This window comes from Ictidomys tridecemlineatus, chromosome 6 (genome assembly GCF_052094955.1).
Source record: "Ictidomys tridecemlineatus isolate mIctTri1 chromosome 6, mIctTri1.hap1, whole genome shotgun sequence".
In the NCBI taxonomy this organism is placed as follows: domain Eukaryota; kingdom Metazoa; phylum Chordata; class Mammalia; order Rodentia; family Sciuridae; genus Ictidomys; species Ictidomys tridecemlineatus.
In genome coordinates this window covers 62,927,804-62,952,799 of record NC_135482.1, presented here as the reverse complement: position 1 = coordinate 62,952,799, position 24,996 = coordinate 62,927,804, and the positions used below count along the sequence as shown (strand labels likewise).

Genomic DNA, 24,996 nt, shown 5'->3' with positions numbered 1-24,996 from the left:
GCTTCAAGACAAGGTCCTCAGCCCTGGTTCTCCCTTAAATCCTTCTGTATGGAAATGATCTGCCACTATGTTGAAGACTTTTTCTTTATGCCTGTTATCAAAGATGCACTTTTCATTTATGATGACAGTGTTGTAAGATAGATATGTCATTCTGGTGTTTCAGATGAGGAAACTGAAGCCCAGAGAGGGCAAGTAACTTCTCTGACGTCTGACAGCTGGAAAGATTTGGAACCCCGTGGACTGAGGAAGTTAGTCTCCTAGGCAGGAGCAAAGAGAAATAAGTCTGAGTGCTACAGCTGTTCTGTCCTCTTGATAACCAGTATCAACCCAGGGTCTCTGGAGCTTATCTCCTTCTACCCTCTTACCCTGTCTCCATGAGCCACACGAGTGTGTGTGTGTGTTTTAGCATTACACATTTTAATAATATATGTTCTATTTCATTATATGTAGGAGAGTATATAATCAAAGCAAGTTGGATTGAGTATTTATGGAAAGGAGAGACCTCTGTGGGCTGGAAGCCTTCATGGAAAAACTGGTAACTGAACCCTCCCCGCCCCCCTTCCTGTCTAAATAAATCTATTTCTCCTACACAGGCAAATATTTTAAAATGTATTTTCAAAACTTAGACTTCTGGAAAAAGAAAGAAAAAGAGGGGGTGGGGCAGCTGCTTCTTTATGAAATCCATTTGGAAGGAGCTGCTGGGGAAGGAGGGGGGTGAGGGGTGAGTGAGGAGAAGCCTGTCCTCGTTCCTCTGACATCTTGCTATTTTAAAAGCCTCATTTCCTTTATCTGCAAATCCCTAATACTTGGATCTGGGATAGAAACATACAGAGTCAAGTGATTTTGAGACAAAACCACTTGGGATCATTATGAAGGCTGAGTGAGGGAAAGGGGCCTCTGAATTGCACTGGGAGATTAGGATAGGTCCAGAAATCCCTGGGGGTGGACAGGGGGTGGGGAGAGGAATGTGGCCCCTGGAATGAGGGCTTGAGTGGGGGTGTGGGGCCACTTTTGGGTAGTTTTGAATTCAGAAGGGATTCTTGGCTGCGTGGGGCCTGGCCTGGCACTGGTGATTGAATAGCTTGCTCACAATTTAAGGTGGCTTCAAAAAACAAGTAGGGGCTGGTGGGCTGGTGCAGCAGGGCACAGTACAGAATCTTCCCTAATGGGTGCTCCCCAGTAGCCTTGCTTTCTGGGAAGATGGGTGCAGAGTGGCAGTTTCTAACCTGCCCCCACACCTATACCCATGGCTCCAACCTTGGCCAGGCCTTCCAGACAAGGGGCTTTAAGTGCGCCTGAGTGGGCAACTGCTGGGGGATAAAGATTTGCTTAGAACAGGATGGTTCTCATTTCCAAGGGGACTCCAGTAAGTTGGGTGAGAGACCTTTCAAGCAAGCACTCCCCACCCCCCAGGAAGCTTCCCACTGGGATGCTTGTGCATAGAGACTGTGGTCAGAGGCAGGTGGGCTTTTCCAGGTCAGGTGGTGGGCCTGAGTTCTTCCAACATAAAGCACTCTGTGGGTTGGGGAAGCCAGGCTTCTAGGGGAGAGGAAGAAAAACTCCTTTGGAGTGCCTACTGTGTGCAAACCACCTCCAAGCTCTTCAGTCCTTCCCATGACCACAAAAGGTGTATAAAATTTTTATCCTTTTTGCAAATGAAGAGGCTGAGGCTCAGAGAGGTTAGATGACTTGCCCTGTGTCGCACAAGAGTATGGACGAATACCCAGATCAGTGAATTCATCATCTGGACATTGCTCCTACCAGCAACCCCTGTTTCTGGAAGGAGATATTCTCATGAAAAAGAAATCTTACCCTCAAAGTCCTCTTTCTCTGTAAGCTGTCCATAGTGTGGAAGCCTGGGGCCCAGTTACCTGAGTTTCTTGCCTCTTTGGGGCGGCACGCAGAACCACAGGATCCTGCCACCTTGGGGCATCCATAGGCTCAGAGCCTGGGTCCAGTCCTCTCAAGCAGCTTAACTGCTGTGTGACTTTGGGTCGCCGCCGCGCCTCTCTGGGCATTGCTTTTTTCCACCTCTGGCTTAGGGAAAGCCCCGAGTGAAGTTTATTTGTAAGTCTGCTGCCTGGGGCTCCGTTAGCAAGGCCTCGGAACCCTCACCTGGAAACAGCTCCCCCAGCCCGGCCTCGGCGAGGCAGGTTATGTAACAGGGTGTGCGGCGGGTGTATGTGGGGGGGGGGCGTGGGGCGGGGCGCCTGCGGCTATTCCGGGCGTCGCTATTTTTAGCCCCATTGATGAGGCTGCGTCGGCCGCCGCCGGCGGGATTCCGGAGACGTCAATGGGCGCGCGTCACGGTCCCCGCCCGCCCGCCTGCCGGCCGGGGGAGGCGCGCCGGGACCGGGACGGCGCGGGCGGCCGCGGGCCGCGGGGGTGGGGGGCGCGGCCGGAACTGCGGGGCGGGGGGCTTCCCGGGCCGGGGGCGCGGGGCGGCGCGGCGGCTGGAGCGCGGGTCGCCGGCAGCGGCGGAACTGGAGGGGCTCGGCGCGGCGCCCGCGACCCCCGGCCCGCCATGGGCGCCCGGGCAGAGCAGCTCCCCGCCGGCCGGGGCACGACCCGGGATAGCGGGGGTGGACGGGCGAGCCGAGCCCGCCGGGCCAGGTGAGGGCCCGGGGGAGAGGTCCCGGGGAGCGGCCGGGGGTCTGGCGGCCTTTGCGGGTGCCCAGGGCGGGCTCGGAGCCACGCCGGGAGTCCTGCTTGGAAACTGGGGAGCGAGGGAGCGGGGCTGGATTCCCAGCGGGACCTGCTGGCTGCGAGTCAGCCCCGAGCGCGACGGCCAGCGCTTTCGCTCCGCAGCCCGCCAAGGGTGGGGTTTGGCCCGCGAGGGGCGCTGGAAGTGGCCAGGCCAGAGAAATTCCTTCCATTTCCCCGCCGGCTGCGGGGAACGGGTTCCAGGAGCTCGGGATCCCCGCTGCCAGCAGACCCAGCCCGGAGGGACTGACCGGCAGTGTGCAGTGCAACCCCTTCGGGGGTCTGAGGGGAGCATCCGAACCCGGGGAGGGTCCCAGGCACTCAGGCGCGCCATTGGGGTTTGGCCTCGGTCCGTGTCCCCCAGGCGTGTATTCTGCCGCAACCCATTGTCTCTTGACTGTGGCTTTACTGGGGAGAGCGGCACTTCCAGAGTATGGTCCTTATTGAGGGCAGGGTGCAACTCCTTCCTTAACTTGGGCACGTTCGGTTTTTATGCCTGGTTTTCATAGATTTCTAGGTGGACGGAGGAGGAAGGCTGCAGAGGTGATTTGAGTGATTTTGAATTTGAGTTGGGGCTAGTATTATGGGCATGTTGGGCAAACGCAGGCCAGGCTATCTATGGTAGATAGATGCTAAACAAGTATACCCAAAGGGTGTGGATGGGCCTGGACTGAGGCTCTGCGGGGCCCCAAGGCTTGATACTAGATCTACTCCAAGTGAACATGTAGATTAGTGACTGGGATACTACTTAAAAAGGAAGCCAGTTGACTCTAGTGACCCAGAGATGGGAGGAATGACAACTGTACAGTTCGATAAAATCAAGACTCTAGACGATGGTGTCTGGGCAGAACGATGGGCCAAGACCAACAAGATGAATGTGACTGATGAGAATTGTTGAGGCCAGTACTGGAGGTAAGAAAATCAGCTCAGGGGTTCAAACCCTGTGAGGCCCACCAACTCAGGCCCCAGCTGCCCACCTGCTCATGGGTGGGGACTGTCAGACTTTCTGTGCCATCAGAGGCCTTTCTGCTGTACAGGTCCAAGAAGGGGTAGGAGGGCCCCCTTGTTTTGCCATTTCTAGAAGTGCGACCTTCGGCAAATTTCCTGGTCTTAGTTACCTCATAGATGAAATGTGTAGAATAATATAAACCTGGGTTGGGGTTGTGGCTCAGCGGTAGAGCACTCTCCTGGCACGTTTCGAGGTGCTGGGTTCGATCCTCAGCACCACATAAAAGTAAATAAATAAAGGTTAAAAAAAAAAAGAATAATATAAACCCTTCCTCATGACGTTGTAAAGCTGAAATGAGAAAATGCATAAAGTGCTTAGTAATGTATCTAGCACATGCTATCCAACAAATATTAGCTGCTGTTGTAATTTTTAATAGTAGTATGTTTATTTCCAGGTGGGGGCATTGGACAATGCAGAACTGGTGCCCATGAGGCCACCAGTTGCAAAAGGTCTTGTTCTCTGTGTCATGTTGCAAGGGGGGAGTTAGGTTAAGAAAAGACTCAAGGGGCTGGGGTAGAGCCTCACCTCGCACATGCGAGCCCTAGGTTCGATCCTCAGCACCGCATAGATAAATAAAGTAAAGATATTGTGTTCAACTACAACTAAAAAATACTTGATAGAAAGAACCAGAAGGATGTTTCCAGTGGATTCATGCAGAAGTGGATCTGGAATCCAGGGCTGGAGGCTCTTCATTCAAAATGAGGAAGAATTAGTCTGTCGAGTCTACTCCAGAATGCAAGGAATAGATCCTTTGATGGCACTGTCTCCCCACCTTGCTGACCTGTCTTCCAACCCAGCTCTCATACTGGCTTGTGTGGGCCACCCTTCCCCCATTCCACCAACACTGAGCACCTGCTGGTGCTGAGCATCATTGAGACAGAAGGCTGTAGTGTTGAGACAGACAACATGAGCAAATGAACATTAGTCCCATGGAGAGGGTGAAACAGGTTAGTGTGGGGCATGAGACTCTTTTGAGGAGGTGAGATGGGAATGGAGACCTGATTAATGGGTTGGTGCCATGTAGCCAGACATGGGACAGTGATTTTCTGGGGGAAGAGGAGCAGGAACTGGCTACTGAAGTTTGGCCTGATGTGCTACTCCCTTGGGGATGGAACACTTTCTCCTCCTTCCAGCCCACTCATGCCTGGGCTTCCCCTCTGCATGGGGCTGATTGTAATGACCTTGGTTTACTTCCTCAGTTTGAACTCCCAAGGCCCTGGATCTTAGTTTGCTTCTTCTTGGTTCATGGCACACTGCCTGCTTTACAGTAGGTTCTCAGTAACTGCTCCAGCTATGACTGTCGAAGATGGAATTTTGATCTGGGGCAGAAGATGTGATCGGATACCTGTTCTGCAATGTTGAGATTCCTCCCTCTTTCTGGCACTGGCTAGGTGCTGGCTCTGGCCCTGTTCTTAGAGGTGGGGAGGACCTTCAGGTGGTAGTAGTTTATGTTTGGCTACTACTACTCTTCCTGCCCAGCTGCGGGAGGTTGGGGAACCTACAGACGTATTTCTGGGGTTTGGGCGTGTGACCTTGTCATCCTGGGAAGCAGGCAGCACATAGGCTGGGGCAGATGTGAAGCCCATTTGCTTTCTGTGTGGAGCGGGAAGTGCTCTCGATGCTCCAATCTGCCCTCCCTTCCCTCCTCCTCTTCTGTACCCTTCACTTCCTGCTGCTGTTACACCCACAGGCACATGAGGGGGTGCTGGTAGCTTTATAAGGGAGGGCCTGAGTACCATGTGCTGGAGGAGCTTCCCTTACCCTGTGAACCTGGGGCAGAGGTCATGAGCACAAGGAAGCCCATGATCCTTCTTCCTCCCTGCTCCTTCATCTCCCATTATGGAAACATAGACTTCTCTTTTCCCAGATCTCATTTCCACTCAAAGCATAATTCAGCAGCCAGTGCCTTGGCTGGTCCTGCCCTGACTCTGTGTCTGGTGAAGAGAAAGCGCTGAGCAAGGGTGGGAGAAGAGAAGGGGAGGTGCAGGGTGAGGGTGCCCTGGCTGAGGGTGTCTTTGGCACCAGTGGGGTTAGGGGGAGAACTCAGGAGGCTGGGGGGTGGCATACCTATTTGGCTTGTGGAAGGAGAGACCAACTGCCCAGAGGTGGCTTGGAATAGGAACCGGGGTTGGGGTTAGCTTTTGTGTATCCTTTTTAATTTCTCCTCATAATGATACGTAGCACATGTGTATCCGTAACTTTCCAAGTCCCTTACACATATTAACTCATTTTAAGCCTGATGCCCTGATTGTTAATTTTAGAGATGGTAATTTCAGGTTGTCATTGTTATTGGTGGGAAATGTGTAGCAAAGTGTTTTTTTTTTTTAATTATTATTTAAAAAAATTTTTTTTTGCAGTGCTAGGGATGGAACCCAGGGCCTCATGCATGCCATGCAGAAGCACTCTGCCACTAAGCCCAAGAGATTATGTAATTCTCCTCGGGCAGCAAGTGGAGAGCCAAGATTCGAACCCAGTCTGGGATATAGCATCTGGATTCTTTGTTTTTGGGGGTATTTTTTGTTTGTTTATTTGTTTTTTGGTACTGGGGGTTGAACTCAGGAATACTTGACCACTGAGCCACATCCCCAGCTCTATTTTGTATTTTACTTAGAGACAGGGTCTCACTGAGTTGCTTAGTGCCTTGCCATTGCTGAGGCTGGCAATGATCCTCCTGCTTCAGCCTCCCGAGCTGCTGGGATTATAGGTGCATGCCACTGTGCCCAGCTAGCATCTGGACTCTTAACCACTCTACCCTAAGTTGGCCTTCCTGTTTGGGGGCTGGAGTCCCATCTCCTGAGAGTGCCACAGTATGTGGAAAGCTGGGCTGCCTGAGATGGAGGCATAAGACCTTGCCCTTGGGAGGCTTCCAGGGCTGGGCTAGAATCCCTTAAGGAAAGAGGGACATCTGCTTTGTCCTCACAAACAGCTCCTTTCTCTCTGCCTACCAGGTGCTCTTCTTTGCACCCCAGGAGGGGGGTAGTGCCTGAGGGGCTCAGTGGGCCTGTGGATCTCTGGCTCTGAGATGCCTCAGTGATTTCTGTAGCTCTTGGCTACCCCCACACCACCCTCCTAGAGTTAATTGCCTGGGTGTGGGCTGTCAGGTTACCAGCCTAGGGAGGTCCTGGGGCTGGGTCATTCCCCCTCCTGTGTTGCCTGACTGTGTTGATCCATGGGACGTCTCTGCTGGCTGGTTTGTCTTTGCTCATACTGACTCTCCCTTTGTAGGCCTCTACCATGGACAGAGGCTGGCCCCAGCCCTTCCCTGGTAGCCTGGCTCCTTCTACCAGGCCCTGAAGGCCAAGGAGATGGTGTGAGTGCTACTTGTCCATCCAGAATGGTAAGTGCCTGTTGTTGTCCTTTGTGCACCCCTGAGACCTAGAGCAGGTGGGGTTGGGGGGCAGAGGTGGGTGTGGAGCTGCCCCAAAACGGATGTGGTTTGGGGACTGGAGGGGGAAGCCCTGTAGAGGTAGCAGGCGAGGCGCTGCTCAGCATGGGAAGATCTGATTTCCTCAGAGTTGGGGGTGATGTGGGGGTGGGGTTGGGGAAGCCTTATTTTCTTAACAGATGGGCTAGAGGCTCTGGGCCCAGGTGACATGGGCTGGTGAGGCAGAATGAACCTGGTTCCAGGAAGCTGAGGCAGCAGCTCAGGACGGGAGTCTGGGGGTGAATGTAAACATTGTGGTGGGTGGTGACCTTTATCCAGGTTAAAGACTGTATCAGGAGTGTACCTGAAAGGAAATCCTGGATCATTTCTTCCTCCCCAAAAGGGAGGTGACCACCCCTTGTCACCATGGCAGACCTGTAGATCCTGTGGAGTCTGTATATGGAGAAGTAGCCTCTATGAATGAGGAGGAAGGGAGACCCTCCACTGTTCATCTAATATCATTGAGAAGGAAAATCCTGACTTGTGGCCATGGCCAAGGGGTTTCTTGGCCATCTAATTCACCCCCTGCTTCTATTACCCAGGGGAGAAATGACTTCCTAAGGTTCTGTGATGAGGATATGGAAAGCCAAGCCTAGAGGGCGGTCTGTGATGGTGGAGGACAACCTTCCTTGTCTGAGGGTACTTCCAGAGAAGGCCCAAGCTGGTTTGTGGGTATTTTAGTCAGCTTTTCTGCTGCTTGAGTAAAAGACCTGACCAGAACAATTGTACAGGAAGAAGTTTATTTAAGCGCTCCTAGTTTCAGAGGTCTGTGTTCATAGACAGTAGTCTCCATTTCTTGGGGTTCAAGGTAAGGCTGAACATCATGGCAGGAGAGTGTGACAGAGGAGAGTGGCTCACATGATCATCAGGAAACAGAGACTCCACTCACCAGATACAAATATATACCCCAAAGTCATGCCCCCAATGACCCGCCTCCTCCAGCCACACCCTACCCACCTTCAATTAGAACTCAGTTAATCCCCACTAGGGGATTAATCCACTGATTGGATTAAAGTTATCATAACCAATTGCTGCTTCTCTAAACTTTCTTGCATTGTCTCACAATGAGCTTTTGGGGGACATCTCACATCCAAACTATAATAGTGAGTGAGGGAATGGGATTTCCAGGGGCACTGGGCACTGTAGAACAGGTTATTATGCCTGAGGGAGTTGGATGTAGGTCTTTGGACTCCCCCCTTCCATGGGGCAAAGGGTCATCTCTGAGCAATAGCCTCCTCAGTGTTGGGCGAACTCAGATGAAGCAGGAGCTGGTCCAGCTCTCCCCCTGGCATCTACCCATAGCACCGTTGCCTTGTGCAAAGCTGGTGTTCAGGGTGCAGAGAGTCCCAGACAAGTGGCTGTGATGAGAGGACAGGGCGAGTCTGGGTGGAAGGAGGGGATACCCTGGGAAGCAGGGCTTCTGGTGCTGGGAACTGGGTTGAGTATGCACGTGGCTTCCTGCTGGCAGCAGGCTCCGTGCCACCAACCTTGGGCTGGGAACAACACAGAGAAGAATTACTGTAAGTGGAAGGAGCAGGTGTCCCTGGTCAGCCAGAGATCTGGACTTGGGAAGCACGTGAGTCAGGATGACAGCACTGGCCAGTTGCCTCCCTCCACTCAGCTCCCACTTCTACCCCCAGCTCTGACCTGGCTTCCTGAGCAGCCCACCTTGCCTCTGGGTACGCAGCAGCCCTGGTGGCAGAATGTCTAGTGTTTACCCTGTTGTCTGGGTGATGGTGGTGATTGGGTGGAATTCCCATGCTGAATACGCTGCCAAGGCCACCCCGAGGGGCTGCCAACCAGGGCCCCATGAGTGCTAGAGCTGTTAGTCTTGTGACGTGGGCACCTGTCTGCCAGGCCTGGGCATAGGCCCAGGGTCACGCTCACTCTGGGGCTCCCGTCAGCTGACTATTTTGGGCTCTTGCTGACCTGGGCCAAAGTCAAGCCCTAGCCAAGAGGGCCCCGAGGCGGCTCCCCTCATCCCCAGAGGCCGGCTCTGGTTTCTGCTATATAAACAGAGGAGGACACGCTGGCTTGGAGACAGTTCTACATCCAGAGCCCGCTCAGCCATTGCACAGCCTCAGTGGGGGAGGACAGGCTGCCCTGGCTACCACAGCTCTCCCCGCAGGCCTCCCTGTGGCTGCCCGCAGAGTCCCCTCCATCCCTGGATTCTTCCTCTGTCGTTCAGGATCTCTGAGGGTCGAAGCAGATCCAGAAGAGAAAAACGGGTGAGTCTTGGGAATGGGGACACTGAGGCATGGTAGCTCGGCAGTTTGGATTTTTTCCATTGTCACTGTCTTGCCAACCCCTTTGGCCTTGAGAAGAGGGAGGAGGGGAGGAGGCATGGGTGGCCCACCGTCCCCAGGAGTGAGAGTGCATCTTGGCCACAGTTGGGTGGTAGCAGTTGGATTTGGGTATACTCTGTGATTGGGAACTAAGAGTTGTGGAAACAGGTGACAGCGCTCTCTCCTTTTTCAGAGATTGTCCCCAGGGACTCAACTGTCTTCTTCAGTCCACCTGGCCTGGTTGAGGCACCAGTCTGCTCAGGCAGGAGAGAGAGGCTGGAGTGAGTGTGGTGACCAGCAGAGTCCCTCAGGGAGGGTCTCTGAGCCCCCTGCTTGGGACTGGGTGGCTGGGTGGGGGCTGTGCTCCCTGCTGAACCTCACCAGGCTCATCCTCCTTGTCCATACCTCTTCCTAGCTGCTCTTGGTGCCTGAGAAGCAGGACTAGAGGGAGGCCTGGCAAGTCCCTGAACCAGCCTGCTGCAGACATGCTCCCTGGGCCCCGGGCCAGGGGCTTTGGCCCAGCACCGAATCAGCAGCAGCTCCTTACGTGGGAGGCTCTCATGTTCTCCCTCTCAGTTCTCAAAAAAAATTTTTTTCCCCTTTCTGAACGTGAGTCTTTAAACGAATCCAGAGGCTGTGACTAAAAATACTTTAACAATAGGAAAGTGCATCAGTCTTTCCGGTTGGAGCTTGTTATCAGAGGGTTTTTATTTTGGAATTTGAAGTTTTGCCCATGGAGGCTTGGGTGGAGACCTTGGGTTGGGGCAGGGAATTTGGTGGGTGTTGATAGTCTGCAGGGTTCTGGGAGACCCTCCAAGGGGTGAGCTGCCAGGAGCTGAACAGACTGAGGCATAAAAAGGTTGCCAGTCTGAGGAATGTCAGGGGGCATGGGGCAACCTTTCTCAGAGGAACTCTTGTCTATGCTTTCTAGCTCTGAATGGCTGTTTTTCCTAAAGTCTGACCTTATTTCTATGTGCTGTATGTTAAGGAGATGGGGTAGAGAAATGACTGCTCTGAAGATAGCCTCTGTGGCCATACCCTGACTTCAGCTTTCACCAGAGCATTAATTGAGTACTTGCTGCATACAGAGCCTAGAATTTTCCCAGTACTGGGTAGAAACTCATCTGGGCACACTCTTATTTCCTGTCACTTAGCCGTGAGGGAGAGAAGTGGGGATGAGGTTACTGTTTATCTCTAACTGCTGACTGCCCAGTCTAGCTGAGGTCCCTGGTGTGTTCTGTCCTCACCTGCCTTCCCTGCCAGTACTGGGATTCTGCTGCAGGTCCCTGGAGTCCAGGACCCTGACAGCACTCCATTTCAATGTTGAGAATCTCCCTTGCATTATTAGTGAATTCACTTATCCTGCCACCGTGACTTACCATGTTTTCTGCACTGGGCAGATGAGGAAAGAGTCTTGGAGGTGGCAAGAGATTGACCTTAGGTCACACAACAGGCTTGCTAGCCTCTGGTATAAGATACTTCTGATAGCTCTTTCACCTTTTGCCCCTGACAAGAGCCGTTGTGTGTGGAGGGAGTAGTGGCTAACCTGCCAGCATCCTTGGGAGCCTGTTTTGTGGGGAGGTGACCACATGTGTGGGCATGGCAGGGCTTGGGAGAGGGCCAGGAGATCAGAGCCAGAGGTCTCAGCCTGACCCTTCACCTCCAGTTCCCACAGCTGCCCATGGGAAGCCCCTGAGGTAGCTCTCAGCTCTTCCCTGCCCACAGCACAAATCTCCCTGCCCACTGCCAGAGCAGGAAGAGGAAGTGGCCAGGTCAGGGCTGGCAATGGGCCTGGGGCTGAGGAGGGGAAGCTCCCGGGGCTACTTCTTTGGTGGGAGGAAGCAAAGCTCACTCCCTCTGCCCACCCCACAGGAGGGGCGCGGAGGCCCATGGGTGGAGATGTTCTTGGTGAAAGTGGGGCAAGTTCCTGCCCCCTGCTCAGCAGGGCTGGGCCCCAGCTAAATTTGGGTGGGGGCAGCGTGGGAAAGTGCTGTACAGTTCTACTTCCTCCATTCCCTGCTTACTCAATGCCATGCCCACCCTCTGGGCTGAGGAGCCGTGGTGGACACTGACCTGCCCTGACTGCTTACTGCTGAGGGTGCATCACACTTCTCCTGCCAAGGTGGGGAGTTGGTGTGCTGTCCTCATGTTGTGCACACACTGGTGGGGGCAGGGTGGGTATAAGCACGTAAGTCTCTGGACCCCAAACATGCTGACCCCTCTCTGATACCACACATCGCGGCACCTCCTAACCCTAGTTGTGCTCCAAGTATCTGTTGATAGACCAAATGTGTAATGGGGAAACCAGTCACTCTCATTTCAGAAACACACGCTTGAATGAATTTGTGCTTAGTAAATTCCAGCTGCATCTGCATCCATTTAAATAAATGTGTCTCTCCCATTTAGATGTGGCTATTTTTTTTAAATATTCTTAGTTGTAAGTGGACACAATACCTTTATTTTATTTATTTATGTGGTGCTGAGGATCGACCCAGTGCCTCACATATGCGAGGCAATTGCTCTACCACGGAGCTACAACCCCAGCCTAAGTGTGGCTAGTTTTTAAATAAGCTTTTTACATGTGGGGGGCATATTTTATACATTCAGAAAAGTGTACATGTTATAAATGTAAAATTTTGAGTTATAATTTGGTGACCTTTCCAGAGTGAACCCATTAGATAATCATCCTTCAGATCAGGAACTAGAGTGCTTTCAGGTCCACCAAAGTCCCTCTCATAGGCCACGTGTGTACACCTGGTTTTTGTAGTGTACTTACAAGAATCAAGGCCTATGGGGCCAGAAGCCACAGCCTTTGGAGTTCAGAGTAAAGGCAATAGGTCAGCAAAAAACTGGGAGTTAAAGGGCCTCTGTTTGAACCAGCCCCTGAGCTTCTGTTTCCTTATTTATAAAATGCAGACTGTAATTACAAACCTGGAAGGGGTGGGGACAGTGTTCAGTGGAAGAATCCATGCAAATCATCCTAGCCCAAGGTCTGACCCTTGGTGGTAACCCCCTCTTGATGCCCACCTTGTCCTTACCCCAGTAAGAAAGTGTTTATTATTAAGGGATGGGCTGGTCTAGGAGGGTGGCAGGAGCATCAACAGAACTGGAGGGAATAAGAGGAGAGTGTGGCCTGTGGCTGAAAGAGCACATGCAGAAGTAGGGGTGAGAATGATTAGCTTGAGGACCTTATGTGGGGCCAAGGTAGTGTGGCCGATTGGTAGGTTGGGCCATGGCCTGACTGGGTGGGGCTGGTTCTTGTTTCCAATAGGATATCTCTCTCTGCCCTTCCTATGTGACACTGTCTGGGCTTACCTTCATTCCTAGTCTCTAGTTTTAGATACCTTTCCCATCATTACCTGTCCCCCCACCCCCACCCCAGTGAGGCGTCATTCTGATAACTTGGGTATTGCTGAGGGTTTCTGTTCAGTCTGGAGTCAGCTTTTGCTCTAGGTCTCCTAATTTGCATCCTTTGTCTTTCCCTGGAATTCCACATTATCTGGGGCCCCAAGCTAACTCCCGAGGGCCTCTGACCAGCAGAAACGAAGCTAGGGAACTCCAAGCCCTTTTCACCTTTCTCTCCTCTTGTTAGGTTAGGTGCTCCACACTGGTACCCCATGGGTGACCTGTTTTCACAGATGGACTCCACTTTTTTCTCATTATAGTACTTATTTTAGGAGTGTGATATGTTTGGAGCCCCTCGTCAGCATCCCCTGCTTCCAAAAGCATGGCCAGGTAGCAGCTGCAGTTCCTCACCCTCTTCTGCCTTCAGGGTATCAAGACTGCAACCTCCACAACCTGCAGCAGCCTGGGGAGGTGGACCAGGGCTGCAAACGTGGGTCTGCAGATGAGAGGCGAAGATGCTCAGAGTTAGACTAGTCCCTGAAGAACTCCTTACCACACTTGTGTTCTATGGGGCTTATGTGTTGCCTGCCCCAAAGAATGGTCTCTGCCACTTACTACAAAGGCAAAATGGTGGGGAGGGAGGAGTGTGCTGGAGCTGAAGATGGGCTTAACCCTTAAGAATGAGCTGATAATATACCTATTTTTGCTGGATGGAGGGGAGAATGTTGACTTGGCTGATTTTGCTGACACATTAAAATTGGTTTTTATTTTCTGAGGAAAACTGTTGGGTTGGAGGGAGGCATCCTGACCTGGGTGGGAGGCCAAGTGTGAAGCCAGATGTGGCACAGCTGGGGCTGTTTTCACCAGCATAGACTTGCCATGTGCTCTGGAGCAAAGATGCCTCCCCTTTTGGAACCTAATCTGTAAACTGGGGGCTTGAATTATAGTAGTGGTTTCCAACCCTTTAAAAAACTGTATTATTTTTAAAATTTACCTTTATTTTCCACAAAAGGATTCCTCAAGAATCCAAGTGAGATCTTGTACAAAAGCCCAAGAAAAGCTGGGGGTGGTGGCACATGCCTGTGATCCCAGCAGCTCAGGAGGCTGAGGCAGGAGGATCACAAGTTCAAAGTCAGCCTCAACAAAAGCAAGGCATTAAGCAACTCAGAAATAAAATACAAAATAGGGCTGGGGATATGGTTTAGTGACCGAGTGCCCCTGAGTTCAATACCTTAACACACCCGCAGCCAAAAAAGAAAAGCCCAAGAGAAAGAAAAACAAAACTTTGGCTGAGGTGGGGTGGGGTCCCTGGTGGTTTCATTTGGCACCATCCTATCCACATTTCACCTTCACACTGGTGGTCTTGAAGGTCTTTGGAAGATGGTTTGGGAAAACCCAGAGTTCTCTGTGGCTTCTTCCAAGTTGAGATTGTATGCTGACTTGGGGAGGTTCTAACAGGTTCTGGCCAGATCCCTGGATGAAATTAGTATCAAATGAAGTCTGCTCCATCTGTGGTGGACAGTAAGAATTTAGAAAGAGGAAATACTTTAAGAGTGGTTTTCTTTCTCTTCCTTTTTTTTTTTTTTTTTTTTTTTTTAGTACTAGGGATGGAGCTAGGGATTTTCATGCTAGGCAGGTGCTCAGCTACTGAGTTTTAATTTTTTTGTGGTACCTAGGGGCACTTACTACTTTACCTCACCTTTTTAATTTTTTTTTTTGTGATAGGGTCTCACTGAATCTTATTGCTTACTTACTAAATTGCCAAAGCTGGCTTTGAACTCCTGAACCTCCTGTCTCAGCCTCCCAGCCCAAGAGTGGTTTTCTTAGTGGATGTGAGCCAGAAGGTCATTGGGTGCACCCTGTCGGTCTGCTGCACCAGTGAGGTGCTGTGGGCTGTAGCTGAAATGAGATTCCATGGATGTTCCAAAAGAAAATTTAAGGGAAAAAAGGAAAATTGTACATGGGGCATCAGGAGCAGAGACAGGGTGGTGATCAGGTGGTGCTGAGATGATAAACTGTCTGGAATGGAGGAAGTTTGAGGTGCTTTTGGAATTTTGAGTGGACAGAAGTGGGGACTGATGTGGGAAACTTGGGATGGGAGGTGAGAATGGGAATGAGTAGTCCAGGGTGTTCAGGGGCAGAAGAGGTGTCATAGGGTGACCAGAGGAGATGAAGATGGGTTCAGTGGAAGTAGGAGGTCTTGCTGGTGAGGACTTATAGTAGAGAAGGGGAATGGGTGTGGGTCCCAGTGAGGGTGGGGGCTCTAGTCCTCTTACCAGTGTTAACCAATCTTCCTTCCCCTCTTTTTTTTTAAAATTATTTTTTAGTTGTAGTTGGACACATGCCTTTATTTATTCATTTTTATGTGGTGCTGAGGATTGAACTCAGGGCCCCACACGTGCTAGATGAGCTCTACTGCTGAGCCACAACCCCAGCCCTTCTTTCCCCTCTTAACTTGACATGAGGGTGGTGCCCTAAGCTTGGGGCAGGATGGGGATGGAGGGGTAAGAGCTGGACTAGGGAAGGCCTCCAGATGGCCACAGCCTGGCCTGGGCCCTGATACAGTTCTGACAGGCCCTTCCCTACTCTACTCCCTGGGCAGGTGGTAACTGGTCAGAGCTGCTCTCTCCACCAGTGCTGGAGGTGGGGTGGGAGGACAGGTGCTCCCTGATCACGGAGAGAGCTGGCATTGGTAGATGTGAAAAGATACCCTGGAGATTCAGACCTTGGCCTTGGGGTTCCACCCCAGTATGCCACCACCTTGTTTTGTGACCTTGAGCAAGTGCCATTATTTCTCTGAGTCTGTTTATTTATAAAATGGGGAAGAGTTGGCATAAGTTTGGAAAGATTTCTCAGGCTCCACCCGGTTCTGAAATTCGGTAATTTCCCAACCTGGGTGCATTCACCCTGTAAAGGGAGGACTGATGAGAAACCAAGTTCAGCTGTGGAGCACAGCCCATTGGCAGAGCTTAGGCATGGCCAACCCTAGGGAAGGGATTTTGCTGGTGAGATTGCCGGAGAGAATTAGCAGGGCTCTTAACTATAGTCCCTGGGGCAACAACTTAGCCTGGAACACTGCTGGGGAAGACGCTGTGTCTGGAGCTGAGATGGGGGCTGTTTCCCCAGTAGGTGTCCCGAGGCTGCCCTGGCCTCCCAGCAGCAGCAGAGGGCGACACTCCAGTCCTGTGGGAAGGGTTGGGAGGGTGCAAGGGCGGGGCGGGACCGGGGTAGCCGGAGGGACCCAGCGCAGAGGAGGGTGAGGAAGGAGATCCTGGTCCGGGGAAATCCTACTGCAGTGTCTCTAGAGCGCCCTCTCCTCTGGCTCAGGCTCTCCCGGCTCGTTATTTTGGACCTGGGGCCCCGAGACTGGGTCCTAGGTTTGGAGACGGGGAGCCCGGTGGGTTTGGAAGTTGCTATTTTTAACCAGCGCAACGGATTGGGGAGACTATTTATAGATCAAACAATCCGCGCTCCCTGCGTCAATGGAACCCCGCGTGCGTCACGCGCGCAGACATTCCAGCCCCCCCCTCCTCGCCCCGCCCCCTTGGGCTCCCCGTCCCTGCGCCTCCCCCTGGCCGCCAAGTGCCGGAACCGCGCCGCCCCCCGCGCCCTTGTATGGCCACAGCTTGCCGGGGCCGCGTGCGTCAGTGGCGCCCCCGCCCCTCCCCGTGCGTCACGGAGCGTTTAAGAGGAGGGTCCGGCTGGTTCGGGGAGCCCCAGTGTCGGAGGCTGTGAAAGTTGGGGGAGTGCGTGAGACCAACCAAGGAGCGCACGCGGGACCAGGCTGCGACTTGGGGCGCTGGTCCCGGGCAGGGGGAACAGGAGCCGTCCGGGTAGGTACCCCGGTGGGGAGTATGCATCTGGTTTTAGGGGTGGTGCATGAAGGCGATGGGTGTACACGCGGGCAGAAAGGTTGTTGTAGGGTCGGTTTGCAGAAGGGCGGATGTGTAGTGCAGCTCTGGTGTTGAGGGGTAGTGGCTGGAGCGGGGTAAAGACCCAAACTTGAGTGGAATCTACTACTGGAGTGGGGTTGAGGGTGGGGGCGGGGTGAAGTATCTGCAAGGTGGAAGCCGCAGGGGTTGGGGTTGGCGCCGGGTGTGGGGATTTGTCCAGCAAGCAGCTGGCCTAAGTTCAGTCTCCCAGGTTGCCCAAGGAGGCACATGGTGTTCTGGATTCCGGTGCTGATGGGGGTCTTATTAAAGCGGGGGAGAAGATACACAGTAGCGCTTCGGTGTTTCTGGGACCCATCTGACACCAACTGGAATTGGATTTCCCAAAGGGTTTTCTCCTCAGTCTTCTCGTGCCCCGTTTTTGTTCTTTTTCTTTTTCTTTCTTTTTTTTTTTTTGTCTTTTCAACCACTTCCAGAATCTGTAGCTTAGTTTGCAGGGGTTGGTCACCCCAAACTTTCTGCCTGAATTATATCAGGAGACCTCTGGATTACTGAAGGAAATGGCTAGGTTGGTGGTTGAACTGTGCACGAGTGCTTGCTGTTGCTGGGATAAATTTTCTTTGGGTCAGGGTATATGGAAGCACAGGGAAGATTGTTTTAACTGTGCCTTGAATGGTGTGTTTGTGTGTGTGTGTTTGTATATGGGGGGGGTGATGGGTGTGTGGAAACACTTGTCCTTGGGAATCTGCATGTAAGTTAAGTTGTTAATGTTGAAGTCTTAGTGTGGCATTACCTAGAGGATACCCTCCCCCATTCTGGCTCCACTTGCTGGTCACCTCTGCCCCTTCCGGCAGTGGTCTCTGTTGGATCTTACAGGTAGGGTGCAGCCTGAGGCTTGTTCAGCATAACAGGTGCAAACCACATTGTTGCCAGGACCTGCCTGAAGCGGATTCTCCCACTCCCTCCTCCAACCCCGCCTCTTCCTTCTCCCTGTGGACTGCTCACCCCCCTTTACCTCCTATGAGCCTAGATGTAGGTTCATATCTTGTGTTGTTCAGTACCTGCTCTGTGGGGGGGTTAGGTTGTTGTGGGGGTTGATCCGGATGTGGGCTGTCCAAGTGGAGAAACAGGATTTGAATGAGGCTGGAACAAATGCCCAGTCCTGCGTGGCTGCTACCTTTCTTCCTCCACCCCCAACCCATCCCTGCCTGGGCTATCCTAGTGTGGACGGACACGGCCATCCTTATGTCCCCCCAGGTAGTATATGAAATGGGGCTGGAGCTTCAAGGGCCTCTGTTGTCTGGGTTGGTTGTATGAATGTCTGGCCAGGGATGGAGCTGCCCTGTTTCGGGGCCCTGTGGATTGGAGAAGGGCTGGAACCAGAGGACTTTTTGGGCTTTTTTTCCAGGAAGTGGTAATAACCTTTGCCCCATCAGTGTACCCCTTGAACGTGGTACTCTGTGCTCCAGCTGGGTTTCTTATTCAGTTTGCTTCCTGTCTGGGGAGGACAGAATTGTGATTCCAGAAATGGAAGTGGGAAGGGAGACTGGAGACTGTCCTGGAGCCTCCTCTGCATGATTTTGGACCAGTCGGCAAACTTAAAGATCTCCCCTTAATGACATTGTCTGTGTTCATCTGTGCCTCAGGATTGGGGAGGGGGTTGTATAATCCCCTATGCCTGAGCCTCTGGATGCTTCAGGGCAGACACTGCTTTAGTGGAAGGACCCAGGCAGGGGAAGATCACCTTCCATCCACCCACCAGGAGTTCGTCCTTCCTTCCTTCCTTCCTACTGCTGGGGATTGAACCCAGGTCCTTGTGCTTGCAAGGCAAGCACTCTACTATCTGATCTATATCCCTAGCCCTTCTTTCTTTATAGCCACCTTAAGTCTTCTGCTGGACTTTGAGAGTTCTCTTGTACAAATAACTGGGGGTAGCAGACAAATTCCTCTTAGGGACTGTCCATTCTCCTGGATATCTAGAGGGCCCCACCTCAGCTTCCCTTTAGCATAGGCCTTTAAAGGTCTGGAGCCTGGTTACCTGAACCCTGGGGGAGCTGAAAATAGTGAGGGGGGCCTGGGCTCCCTTTTTATTTGTTTCTGGAAACATCTAGGAGGTTTGGAGTGGGTGCCCAGCCTCAAATAGCAGATCTGGGATATGTGTTGGATTTGCTGCCTTTGCTCAATATGCCGGTTTGGGGTGGGGATGAGGGACAGGCTTGGATGACCGGGTTGCCACTTAGACCACCTTAGACAGCTGGGCTGTCAGTCTTAGTGCCTCTTCCATTTCCAGGATGTCCATCTCCCCAGGCACTCTGCTGGAAGGGAGAAAGGGTATCCAGTGGCTGGGGTGTGCCTGGGAATATTCCCAGGAAGTGCCTGGTTGTAGAAAAAAGTCAATCTGCTCCTGGGGGCTGGGCTGAGGCTCTGCAGGTTGCCTCTCCCACCCGTCCTCTCCCACCCACGCCTTCCCTGGGAGGGGAGGGGCAGGGGCTGGAGGAACACAGCTTCCCCCTGTTCCAGCAGAGAAGTGCTGGCTGGATGCCTTCCCAAGGGTTCCCAGGCCGACTGGGGTGTGGCTGGCCTTCCGACTGAGCCCACTCAGGCTGGGCTACTGCCCAGTGGCTTTGTGGCACATGGATTGAGATAGTGCTTTGGTCAGGGGTCAGGATTCCTGAGTTCTTGGTGCACTGTGGCCCTGATGCCTCTCCTGTCTCTAGGCTTACCACCTGGCTGCCCTGGGCCTATTCTTTCAGAGCAGGTTCCACGTTCTTCTGACTCCTCCCCTCCCCTCCTTTCTGTCTCCTCCCTCTCTAGAGTAATGCCCTGTATCCAAGCCCAATATGGGACACCAGCACCAAGCCCAGGACCCCGTGACCACCTGGCAAGCGACGCCCTGACCCCTGAACTCAGCAAGCCCACCATGGACCTGGCCAGCCCTGAGGCGGCCCCTGCTGCCCCCACTGCCCTGCCCAGCTTCAGCACCTTCATGGATGGCTACACGGGAGAGTTTGATACCTTCCTCTACCAGCTGCCCGGGACAGCCCAGCCATGCTCCTCGGCTTCCTCCTCCGCCTCCTCCACATCCTCCTCCTCGGCCACCTCCCCTGCCTCTGCTTCCTTCAAATTTGAAGACTTCCAGGTGTACGGCTGCTACCCTGGCACCCTGAGTGGTCCACTAGATGAGACCTTATCCTCCAGTGGCTCTGACTACTATGGCAGCCCCTGCTCTGCCCCATCGCCGTCCACACCCAGCTTCCAACCACCCCAGCTCTCTCCCTGGGATGGCTCATTTGGCCACTTCTCCCCCAGCCAGACTTACGAAGGCCTGCGGGCATGGACAGAGCAGCTGCCCAAGGCTTCTGGGCCCCCGCAACCACCGACCTTCTTCTCTTTCAGTCCTCCCCCTGGTCCTAGCCCCAGTCTGGCCCAAAGCTCCCTGAAGTTACTCCCCTCACAGGCTGCCCACCAGCTGGGGGAGGGAGAGAGCTATTCCATGCCGGTGACTTTCCCAAGCCTGGCGCCCACTTCCCCACACCTGGACGGCCCACGGATGCTGGATGTGCCTGTGACCTCAGCCAAGGCCCGGAGCGGGGCTCCAGGTGGAAATGAGGGCCGCTGTGCTGTGTGTGGGGACAATGCTTCATGTCAGCATTATGGTGTACGCACCTGCGAAGGCTGCAAGGGCTTCTTTAAGGTATGCTACTCTGGGCACGGCGTCTGTGGGGAGTGAGTAGGGCCTGTCTCTCATCCCACTGGGGTCTGTGGTAGGCTCCCTTGGTTTCTCCTCCCAGCTAGTCTTGTCCCATTGAAAGGGGGCAAGCCTGCCAGATAGGCCACTTTCCTGGGGACCCACAGATGCAGGTGCTGGAATCTTTCATTCACCAGGGCACAGAGGGGCCTATGGGATGGCAGAGAGCTGGAACAGGAGGTGTGAGGTGGGCAAAGGGCACTGACTACAGAGTGTTCGGGGAGGGGAAGTTCTAGTGGCCAGCCTCTGGTTCTTCCCTGTACTGCTTCCCCACCCAGGTCCTGCTGGGAAGGAGAGCCTTGGGCACTCGTGTTCCTGGCATGAGATGAAAGCATCTAGGCAGAGAGTTGGGTTCTTGAGGGCTGGGGGTGCACTTGGGAACAGGCTGCATGTTTGTCCCAGAACTGGGTGCCTGTTTAGCTTCCCGTCCCCACCCCCAACTCCTTGGCCCTCTCCTGTCCGCCCCATGGAATGGGTAGATGGACACAGGCATGTTAAAAAGTACAGGTGTCTGGAGTGCTGGGAGCCCCTCGCTCCTAGTGCTGGGCCCTAGGGTCTTCCTCTTGAGGCAGAAACTGCCCCCAGCGACTCCAGGACTTCTCTCCCTTCCCTGCCCCTCCATCTCTCCCTCCCTTGCCACCCAAATGTTAGAAAAATAGCTACGAACAGAGAGTGCTTTTGTCTGCGTCGGCAGCAGGATCTGGACGGTCCCCTCCCCTGTCCTTCCCCTCCCCACCCCACACTCTGACAGCTTGTTCCGTGTTGCCCCCCCCCAGCGCACAGTGCAGAAAAGCGCCAAGTACATCTGCCTGGCAAACAAGGACTGCCCTGTGGACAAGAGGCGGCGGAACCGCTGCCAGTTCTGCCGCTTCCAGAAGTGCCTGGCTGTGGGCATGGTGAAGGAAGGTGGGTGGCAGAATGGGGCCCAGCAGGGCAGAGGTGGCCTGATAGGGTGGGGCAGGCAGGGTCCCCAGGCCTACAGTGGTGGGCATTTCTGGGTCTGATTTTTCACCCCGCCTCTAGGCCATGGGCCTGAGAGGGAAGGTGACGTCCACCTGCCTGGACCGTGATTGTGGTGGTAGGGGAGAGCCTTTTTAGGGTGCCGTGGTCTTAAGAACTGGTTCCTGGGTCCTGTGCTTCTTGGCATTGGAGTGTGTAGCATGGGCCAAAGGGTTCTTCCTCTAGTTCCCTCTTTGCTCATCCCTCCCAATTTCTCCTCAGTTGTCCGAACAGACAGCCTGAAGGGGCGGCGGGGCCGGCTACCTTCAAAACCCAAGCAGCCTCCAGATGCCTCCCCTGCCAATCTCCTCACCTCCCTTGTCCGAGCACACCTGGACTCGGGGCCCAGCACAGCGAAACTGGACTACTCCAAGGTGAAGCCCCACACACTCCGCCCTGCTCCTGCTCCTGCTCCTGCTCTGGGGAAGACCATTGCAAATGCATGCTAGGAAAGGCAACCCCTCAGGCAACACGTTGGAAAAAGAGGCACTCCCTGACCTGACCAGATGGAGAAATGCACCCCCGGTGGACAGCCACTTAGAATCGTGATCCTGCCAGATGCTGTGGGACACGCCTATAATCCCAGTGGTTTAGGTGGCTGAGGCAGGAGGATTACAAGTTCAGTCAGCAAATTAGTGAGACCCTCAACTACTCAGTGACATATAGATTAAAAAGGACTTGGGGGTGTAGCTCAGTGGTGAAGCAACCCCTGAGTTTGGTCCCTAGTGCCAAAAAGAAAAGCAGCCCTAGCCCTGGAATGAAGTGTAAGAGTGGGCATCAAGTGAGTGCATGGGCCCAATCTGGGGCACATTCTCACTCCCAGGTCTGGCATCTAAGCAGCTGACAGGGCTGCCCGTGGTGGCTGGCATGGGCCTGGCCTGCAGTACTTATCCCCCAGATCACCCTGCAGTTCCAGGAGCTGGTGCTGCCCCACTTTGGGAAGGAAGACGCTGGTGATGTGCAGCAGTTCTACGATCTTCTATCGGGTTCCCTGGAGGTTATCCGCAAGTGGGCCGAGAAGATCCCTGGCTTTACTGAACTGTCTCCGGGTGACCAGGACCTGCTACTGGAGTCAGCCTTCTTGGAGCTCTTCATCCTCCGCCTGGCCTACCGGTGAGCTGCCCACCCTCCTCCTGGCACCTTCTCAGCTACTTCTGTTCATAAACCTGACTGTTGGTACCTCTTCCGCCAGGTCTAAGCCAGGTGAGGGGAAGCTCATCTTCTGCTCAGGCCTGGTGCTGCACCGACTCCAGTGTGCCCGCGGCTTTGGTGACTGGATTGACAGTATCCTGGCATTCTCACGGTCCCTACATAGCTTGGTAGTCGATGTCCCTGCCTTTGCTTGCCTTTCTGCTCTTGTCCTCATCACTGGTGAGTGGCTAGCACCAAGCTGGGTCCACGGGGGTGGGTTTTAGGGAATGAGTGGCCCTCAGGAGGCGCTGCCCCAACATTGGGCAGGATGGCATCTGGCACTTCTTGGGCTTCTACGTTGTCGCGTGCTCATACCCACCTGCAAAGTGGGGACTGCAAGAACTGGAGAGAAGCTTGGCTGCACCTGACTTCAATGCCCAGGACTGCCTTTGAATGACCTTGGATGGCCCAAGATAAGGCCACAGGTGCTGTGTATTTGGCCTAGGGTTTTGGTTTGTTTTAAAAGTCTCCCTGTCAGTGACATAGCACACAGAAAAGTACACATGATAAATTTTCATAAACCACACTTGTATAACTGGCACCTTGAACAAAGAGACAGAACATGGCTAGCACCCCAGAAGCCCTTCTGGTATCCTCTCCCATCACTAATTCCATTGGAGGTGGCCGCTGCTCTGACGTGCGGTGGCACAGATTGGCTGCGCTTCTTGTGGACTTCAGTATGTGTAGTTAGGCAAGGTGTTCAGGGGAGAGGTTTTCAGATCTATTTATTTTTCAAAGCATCAGAATCTGCCTCCAGCCCTCTTTTCACTTACATTTCACAGGGGACCTAACTGTATAGAACACCGTCAGAGTTACTATAGGCTGAAGAAGGAGGCAAGGTCTAAGGCCAGCTCTTCCTGGCGGTGGCCCCAGAACACTTGGGGAAGAAAAATCATGACCAGACTACCTGGGTTAAGGTTTTAATCCATTTTTTGTGATCTAAGGCAAGTTATTCTAGTTCCTAAGCCTTGATTCCTTCCTTAGAATAGGAGGATAAGGAGCATCCTTGCTGGAGGCTTCCGATGTGCCTTTAAGACGGACTTCTGGGCTTCTAGGATCACAAGGTTTGGGCCAGCCTGGGCAAATTAGCAAGACCCTGCCTCAAAAAATAAACCAGGCATGATGATGCATGCCTGTGACTGAAGAGGCTTAGGCAGGAGGATCTCAAGTTCAAGGCAAACTTCAGCAACTTAACAAGACCCTGTCTCAAAATAAAAAGGGCTGAGGATGTGGCTCAGTGGTTAAGTGCCCCTGGGTTCAATATCCAGTGCCAAAAAATAAATGATAAAAAGGGCTGGGAGTATACCTAAGTGGTAATGCACCCTTGAGTTCGATCCCCACTACTGGAGGAAAAAGGATAAGCTCCTGTGGGGACATGCTTTTGCAAAGTGCCAGAGGAGTTCGAGAGGAATAATTGTGGCCACAGTTGTGGCCGGCAGGAGGCTGGGAGGCTGGGTCTTCAGGGTATTTTGTCTTCAGCTGGGTGGTTAATCCTGTACCTTCCTTGCAGACCGGCATGGGCTACAGGAGCCACGGCGGGTGGAGGAGCTGCAGAACCGCATTGCCAGCTGCCTGAAAGAGCACATGGCAGCCATAGCCGGTGAGCCCCAGCCAGCCAGCTGCCTGTCACGTCTGCTGGGCAAATTGCCCGAGTTGCGAACCCTGTGCACCCAGGGCCTACAGCGCATCTTCTACCTCAAGCTGGAGGACTTGGTGCCTCCTCCACCCATTGTTGACAAGATTTTTATGGACACACTGCCCTTCTGATTCCAACCCTGAACACGTGTGCACATGCGTGCTCTTATGCCACCCCACGTGCCTTTAGCCCACGGACCCCCTGAGCACCTCCATAGCCTGGGCTTGAAGCTGCAGACTGACCACCTCCTCACCTGCTCCAGGAGGTCAGCAGAGAGCTCAAGCCCTGTGGGAGGGGGATGCATTCATGGGGGTGACCCCAAAGTCTTATTCCCCAAGCCCAACCCTGGCCTTCATGTTTTTTGTAAGATAAACCGTTTTTATGCCTCTGTGCTGTAAATAAGCTGAATGCTGCTGTAAATACAGGAAGGAAGAGGTTAAGATGGAGGTTGGGGGGAAGGGATGGGGCCCCCTCTGTCTGGGCAAGCCTTTCCAACCTCCTTCAACTTGCCCTCTCTTCCCACCCTCCTTCCACATGTACATAAACCGTCACTTGAGGAAGAAGACAAATGACAGATTCTGACATTTATATTTGTGTATTTTTCCTGGATTTATAGTATGTGACTTTTCTGATTAATATATTTAATATATTGAATAAAAAATAGACATGTAGCTGAAATTGAGATGGTCTGTCTCTGACATCCACTACGTACACCCCCATAAGTACCTAAGAGATAGGGTTGGCTCTGGATAAATCTAGATAAACT

The 24,996-nt window shown here is 53.2% G+C and overlaps 1 protein-coding gene across 5 annotated transcripts; it reads left to right on the top strand.

The window, feature by feature from the left end:
* The first annotated feature begins 2,471 nt into the window (after positions 1-2,471).
* Positions 2,472-24,908, top strand: Nr4a1 (nuclear receptor subfamily 4 group A member 1). 5 transcript variants are annotated; one of them, XM_078014653.1, is made up of 10 exons: positions 2,472-2,613; positions 6,938-7,049; positions 9,265-9,364; positions 9,615-9,702; positions 19,471-20,350; positions 21,181-21,310; positions 21,626-21,777; positions 22,314-22,516; positions 22,596-22,774; positions 24,105-24,908. In XM_078014653.1, the coding sequence occupies exons 5-10, from the start codon at positions 19,475-19,477 to the stop codon at positions 24,359-24,361; spliced, it is 1,797 nt and encodes a 598-aa protein (XP_077870779.1). In that variant the 5' UTR covers positions 2,472-2,613; positions 6,938-7,049; positions 9,265-9,364; positions 9,615-9,702; positions 19,471-19,474; the 3' UTR covers positions 24,362-24,908. The 5 variants fall into 5 exon arrangements, with proteins under 5 accessions (XP_077870779.1, XP_077870782.1, XP_077870780.1 ...); XM_078014656.1 differs by lacking the exon at positions 9,615-9,702 and having other exon boundaries at positions 9,325-9,364; XM_078014654.1 differs by lacking the exon at positions 9,615-9,702.
* The last annotated feature ends 88 nt before the right edge of the window (positions 24,909-24,996 follow it).